Source organism: Wasmannia auropunctata, unplaced genomic scaffold, assembly GCF_000956235.1.
Source record: "Wasmannia auropunctata unplaced genomic scaffold, wasmannia.A_1.0 LD335787.1, whole genome shotgun sequence".
Taxonomy (NCBI): Eukaryota; Metazoa; Arthropoda; class Insecta; order Hymenoptera; family Formicidae; genus Wasmannia; species Wasmannia auropunctata.
Genome location: NW_012027103.1, coordinates 192,299 through 199,108, shown reverse-complemented (window position 1 = coordinate 199,108; position 6,810 = coordinate 192,299). Strand labels below are relative to the sequence as shown.

Sequence of the window (6,810 nt, the reverse complement as noted above, 5' to 3'; positions counted from 1 at the left end):
ACGTGTGCTCTTCCGATCTTGTCTATATATTTGTACCAGTTTATTTTTATGACTTATTTAAATATAAAAGGTTCACACACTAATAGGTTCAGAACACACTAATAGGGACAGTTACCCTATTTCGACTCCTTTTCTGCAAGCAACTTAAAAATGACATTTTTTTTTACTTATGTCCTTGTAACAAATAAGCGATAACAGCAACGCAGATAACAAGAGATAAAACACCTTGGAACGTTTCGTGGACGACTTCGGTTTCTCATCATCCTCGTCCGACGAGAAAACGACACGCCGCTTCTGGGGCTTCGAAGCAACAACGGGCTCGCTCTTCTTAGAAGTCGCGGTCGACGTGAAGTAAGATCTAATGTCCTGCGGAAACGAATCACGAATGCATGAAAGATCCTCTCCCGAGTTCGCGGGGGTGCTGTCCGCCTAACGCTACAAATGCTTCGAGGCATTTGATTGACCAATCAAAAGAAGAAAGAATTTTCATTACTAATCGACCAATCGGAAAAAATCCTCCGAAGCATTTGCAGCATTAGGCGGATCGTCGTGAAGCCTCGGGGGGGGGGGGAGGAGGGGAATTGAAATCGGAATAAGAGCAATAACGCAATTAACCTAACAGCATCCGGCTGTAGTCTGTACGTACCCGCGGCATTGTCGCAGTATTTCAATCCGATATTTGGCCCGCAAGGCGTAATTTTATATTACCGCTCGCAACTGTCACGCCGGCATAATCGGCCGAATTTTGTTTCTTACGCGACAGCAATAAACAACAAAAACGCAGCAGCAATCGATCCATAAAATACACGCGCCACACGCAAACGGCAAAACGGCGCGAATGCCACGAATTGAGTGAGTTTCATTCGTCACACGACAAGTCTTTCAAGCACGTGACTGGCCGCAGGATAGGGAATTTCTGAAAACTCCAGAGCCGTCCTTTCGACAGCCAATCAGTGCGTCCTAAAAGTCCCCACGGCGAACAAGGAGCAACTTAATTGGTAGAATTTTAATCAACTTTAAACTTTAATCGGCGATTAATTCAATTGATCGGCAGAATTGCTTTTTTAAAAGCAAAATTTTTAACTACATAATTCATTTTGTTTTTAATCCAATTTAATCTTTTCAAACAGACAAACACGAAATTCTGTCCGTGCTGACAAAATAATATTCCCTTATAATAATTATAGATAATATTTTAATTCTGCTAAAACAAGATAAGATATATATCTTATATATATTACGTCATAAAATTATAATCATTGATTAATGTTCATTTCTATCAATGTATAGATTAACATTAACCTTGATTTAAATTACTTTTTATTTTCTTCTGATTTTACGAATTAGAAAAAATAAAGAGAGCAATTTAAAATCGTGATTAAAATCAATCTGCATTGATAGAAATGGGCCAAATCGGAAGTATCGGAACTTGTCTTGTGATCGTAATCAATCTAAATTCTAATCTAACGAAGTGGGGCGTAGAGCCACCGGCGGGCGACAGCACCGGCCGGCCCGTATGGGCCGTATGTCTAATGTCCGTCCACCAGTCCAAACACGTCCAACACTCCAAATCGCCTGATCGCCTCGTGTTGGTGTTTCTCCCCTCTCGACATTCTCCGTTCTCGAATTCTCACGACAGGTTAGGCTATTTTCCTTCGCGAAAGCAAATTCCATTCTCTCAAGAATTTAATCATACTAAGTTTTTGCATCATTTTAACAGTTAACTAATACCTTCGTCTCGATTGCCACAAATATACACATCATACATACACACACCACACACACACACACACACACACACACATATATATATATATATATACATATATACACGTGGGAAAGAAAAAGCTCTAACAATTTCTCAGTGGTTAGGTTAGGTTAGAACACGTGTTTACGGAATGGAGATTTCTCTTCGAACATGAATGGAGTTGCCCACTGCTGGATTCTTGATCGAAAGAGATAGACCTAAAGAAAAGAGGAACTACTGAGAATCAATTAGATTATTCGCGGCTGTATTACATGCTCAAGGATCAAAATGGTGAAGGAACAATTCAGGGAGACTAACATCGCCAGCGAAGTGTATGTATAAATTTATTTACTTTAACGAATTTAAAGACAGAACCGGGCTGTTTTCTTCTCAAATAAATTGTGTGGCAATTTCTTGAATAAAAATAATATAATAATAATAATTTTGTTGAGCAGTAGCATTGCAGGTATTTATCCATTAGAATATTAGATAAATTACCACATGGTTCAACCGAAGGGAGAACAACCGGCCCGGTAAAGTGTTATTCTCTTCGAGATCTCTCTCTCTCTCTCTCTCTCTCTCGGGCAAAAAATAACGCTAATTTGTATGCGAAATCATGTTGCATCTCTTGCGGTTTATCCTTCAACATTACACAAGTATAATGTCAAAGGGTAAACCACTGAGGGCACTGCAGTGTACAGATTCAAGACATTGCTAGGCATTATTGGATATTTCTTGAGCATTATTACTGGGCACTTTAACGTTTTATTTTTAAACAATTAACAATTGTCTTATGTCACACACATATTTACAACACGTAATAAAGTGTGAATATCAAGTAAATTATGCTGAATAATAAGATTGCTCTCACCGATGTTATCTGTGGGGCATTACAGTCGGTCAGAAATTGGGCATTACTGGGCACTATTACGTTTTATTTTTAAACAATTGACAATTGTCTTATGTCACACACATATTTACAACACGTAATAAAGTGTGAATATCAAGTTAATTACGCTAAATAATAAGATAGCCCTCACGATGATGTTATCCATGGGCATTACGGTCGGTCAGAAATTGGATATTACTGGGCACTATTACGTTTTAAACAATTGACAATTGTCTTATGTCACACACATATTTACAACACGTAATAAAGTGTGAATATCAAGTAAATTACGCTAAATAATAAGATAGCCCTCATGATGATGTTATTCATGGGGCATTACGGTCAGTCAAAAATTGTACATTACTGGGCACTATTACGTTTTAAACAATTGACAATTGTCTTATGTCACACACATATTTACAACGCGTAATAAAGTGTGAATATTAAGTAAATTACGCTGAATAATAAGATTGCTCTCCCCAATGTTATCCGTGGGGCATTACGGTTGGTCAGAAATTGGGCATCACCTCGGACATTACCGGATATTGGTGTACATACGTGATTCTGGTTAGCGGTTTACCTCTTGTATAACGCGTAATCTTGCCACTTTACATCTTTTTTTTTTTTTATCCAGCTCCCATATATCCTTCTGCGTGGACAGCATGCACAATATGTATATGCAGTCTAGCGTGCAGATGATCTCCAACAACATATACAATGAGGATACGAATCGTACACCAGTTCTGCACGGAGCACTCGACAGGCGCATGGTATACTCCAAAGATTGTACATATCCCCTTCGTTCTCATTTGAGCGCAAAATTCTTAAAACTGACCGCCCTTGTCCATAGGGAGTGAGCAGCACGGGAGTCGAGTGCGAAACATGCGGCAAAAAGCTGAACGACTGCGTGGGACATTTTGGGTATCAGGATCTGGAACTGCCGGTCTTCCACGTCGGCTACTTCAGATCTATCATCCAGATTTTGCAGACGATTTGCAAGGTAACAGGCAACTTCGTCGGGAGATTCAATTACGTAATTACGCTTCCGGGACTGACTGAATTATAATTTCCACAGAGATGCGGTCACGTTTTGCTGACGCAAGAAGAGAGGAAGCTTTATTTGCGCAGAGTAGAAAATCCAAATTTGGATTACTTAATGCGTAAAGCGTTGCGCAAGCAGATCTGGGAGAAGGCGAGGAAGAAGGCAGAGTGTCCGAACTGCAAAGCAAATAACGGCCCTGTGAAGAAGGCTGGTTTTCTCAAGATCGTTCATGAGAAGTACAAGAACCTGAAGAAAACGGATCCTATTATTCAAGAAAGATTGGCTGAATTAGCTCCAAGGATGGAACAGGACAAGGAGTACAAGAATATGATAGATCAAAACTACAGATGTGTATTTGATGAATATCTATATCCGAACGTGGTATGATTCCAAAGAAAGTATATATTAATGGTTAGAATGTTAAGAATTTTACACACACACACACACACACACACATATATATATAAGAATTTTATATACAGGATGTTCCATTTTAATTTCTTCAGGTAAATATGTATCTCGAAAAATGCGCAAGATACGAAAAAATTTTTAGATAAAAGTTGTAGAATATGAGAGAGAGAAAAGGGACAAATGATGATAAAATCAATTTCCCTAAAAAAGATTTTCAAAGTCACATGGAGATCATTTCATTTTTTTAAACAAAATATAATTTTTTTATAACAATATTCTATAATTTCTGCATATCGAATTATTAAGATAAAGAAATCGAAAAGTCAATAATTTACGAGATATTTTATACTTTATCATGCTGTATTTTGAATACAGCATGATAATTGAAAATATCTCAACACAAACTATTGATTTCTTGATAATTAATACTTTTAATACTTAATACTTTTATGCACAAAAATAATGAGATGAGCAACCAATTGGCATAAAGCGAACAGTTGCTGTAAAAAGATATATATAATTTTTTGCAAAGATTTTCTAATCCCCTCCCTTCGCTCTCGGAGGTGTTAAGCTGGGTGTTTCCAAGCTTAAATGATAGATTTTATGAGCCTATTGTATCCCTATAAAATTCAGTTCTATACTTCGAAAGTTGTTTTGACATTTCCAGACTTGGCACACACCCTGTATATATATTTATATGAAAAAAATGACAGCCTTGGCCATAAGCATAAAGCTCAATTTATTGCATTTTTGGGGGGGAAAAGGCAGTAATAGAAGTCAAAGAATGACTAACAAAATATTAAAATTGTAAAAATAAATATTTTTCAATAAAACTGTTTTAATATATTTTTGCTAGACATAAAACATTTATATCAATTTATGCATTTTATGCAATTTATGCTAGACATAAAACATTTATATCAATTGTGCTCTATACTTGTGGTCAAGACTATATAATTTTATTTATTATAAAATAATACCTAACTAACGGCTTAATTTTAAATAAATAATTATGTATGTACACACACACGCACACGCATACATACATATATACATACATATATATATACCTATATATATATATATATATATATATATATATATATAAATAATCATTACATTTTTATTTAATATACTTGTTTTGAGTTAAATTTACATAATTTATAATATTCAAACATTTTTTAAGGTGCGAGAACTCTTCAATAAAATTCCAACGGGCGATATGTATTTCTTGTTAATGAATCCCGAGTGTGCCGTGCCAGTAGATTTGATACTGACAAGAATTCCCGTGCCGCCAATTTGTATTAGACCTAGTGTTCTGTCTGACCTGAAAGCTGGTACAAATGAAGATTCTCTGACAATGAAATTATCTGAAATAGCTTTTATCAATGACTTTATTCGCAAGCAGAAGATGCAGAACGTTAATATAAATAAGTTTATGGAAAGTTGGGAATTTCTTCAACTGCATTGCGGTCTTTACATTAATAGTGAATTGTCTGGGATACCTCCGCTCATACAGGTAAGCTCTTAACGGATCCGAAAAGATCCCTCTTTTCTTTTGTACCTTTTATTCTCTAATAACACACGTTGATACTTTCAGCCTAAAAAGTTTGGCAGAGGTATAGTGCAAAGATTGAAGGGGAAGCAGGGTCGTTTTCGCGGTAATTTGTCTGGCAAACGTGTGGATTTCACTTCTCGCACGGTAATTTCGCCCGATCCGAATCTCCGAATAGAACAGGTGAGTTTCGCGAACGAAAATCGGATAGCGACACTGCGACGTGTCCGATATTAATATTGGAATCTCCTTACGCAGGTTGGTGTACCTGTGCACGTCGCAAAGACTTTAACGTATCCCGAAAGGGTCACTCCGTCGAACATAGAACTGATGCGAAAGTTGGTGAGGAACGGTCCGGACATACATCCCGGAGCGAACTACATACAATACAAGAACTCGCTGGACAGGCGTTATCTTAGATATGGCGATCGGAACAAAGCCGCCCAAGATTTGCAGGTAATCTGCATACGTGATTTTAATTAAGATTTGTATGTCAGAACTTTGTACACATTTTATAATGTGAACAGTAAACTAACGGACTCTCGCACTTAAAAAAACAAGAATTGAAGAAAAAGGCTAATGAGAGTCAAGCGCGGTACTTGGCGCGCATAAAATATTTAATTTTTAATAGTTACAAGTAAATAAGTACACTTTTTTATATTTTGTACTTAGGTAACTATTAAAAATTAAATATTTTATGCGCACCAAGTACCACGCCTGACTCTCATTAGCCTTTTTCTTCAATTCTTGTTTTTTTTAAGTGCGAGAGTCCGTTAGTTTACTGTTCACATTATAAAATATGTACAAAGTTCTGGCATACAAATCTTGACTCATTAGACTTTTTTCCTAAATTCTTATATTTTAACAGGGTGGGTACTACCGGGAAAACCTGAAATTCTCAGGGAATTTCATTTTTACTCTTGAAAAGGAATCATGGATTCTCATGGAATTTTACTGGTTCTCAGGGAAATTTTTTGAATTTTTTAAATTTAATTTTATCCCTTTAGAAAGTAAACGTGACTCCATATCGAAAGCCCCTGATATTGAAAGTTAATTTATTTTAAAATTGACATATACTATATAAAGACTCTTTAATCTAAGAAACGATAATCCGGAAATAATAAATCAGGCATTAAGAGTCTAATAAGATCGGAAGAGCACACGTC

General features: G+C 36.4%; 2 protein-coding genes across 5 annotated transcripts in view; one reads left to right on the top strand and one right to left on the bottom strand.

Annotated features, from left to right (window-relative positions):
- Positions 1-849, bottom strand: part of LOC105456068 (replication factor C subunit 1-like) — a 7,232-nt gene extending 6,383 nt beyond the window's left edge. Inside the window, exons 1-2 of the mRNA XM_011699847.1 lie at positions 647-849; positions 226-366 (exon numbers count right to left, since the gene is read on the bottom strand). Of these exons, the coding sequence (XP_011698149.1) occupies positions 226-366; positions 647-655 (150 nt within the window). The 5' untranslated portion in view covers positions 656-849. The remainder of the gene's footprint in view (positions 1-225; positions 367-646) is intronic.
- Positions 850-1,478: 629 nt separating this feature from the next.
- Positions 1,479-6,810, top strand: part of LOC105456064 (DNA-directed RNA polymerase III subunit RPC1) — a 13,730-nt gene continuing 8,398 nt past the window's right edge. Inside the window, exons 1-8 of one of the 4 annotated variants that reach the window (XM_011699843.1) lie at positions 1,479-1,639; positions 1,878-2,079; positions 3,271-3,406; positions 3,487-3,636; positions 3,712-4,059; positions 5,276-5,608; positions 5,690-5,827; positions 5,903-6,100. In XM_011699843.1, coding sequence (XP_011698145.1) covers positions 2,036-2,079; positions 3,271-3,406; positions 3,487-3,636; positions 3,712-4,059; positions 5,276-5,608; positions 5,690-5,827; positions 5,903-6,100 — 1,347 coding nt within the window. In that variant the 5' untranslated portion in view covers positions 1,479-1,639; positions 1,878-2,035. Of the gene's footprint in view, positions 1,640-1,811; positions 2,080-3,270; positions 3,407-3,486; positions 3,637-3,711; positions 4,060-5,275; positions 5,609-5,689; positions 5,828-5,902; positions 6,101-6,810 lie in introns of those variants that run through there. The other 3 variants (XM_011699842.1, XM_011699841.1, XM_011699839.1) reach the window with 3 other exon arrangements.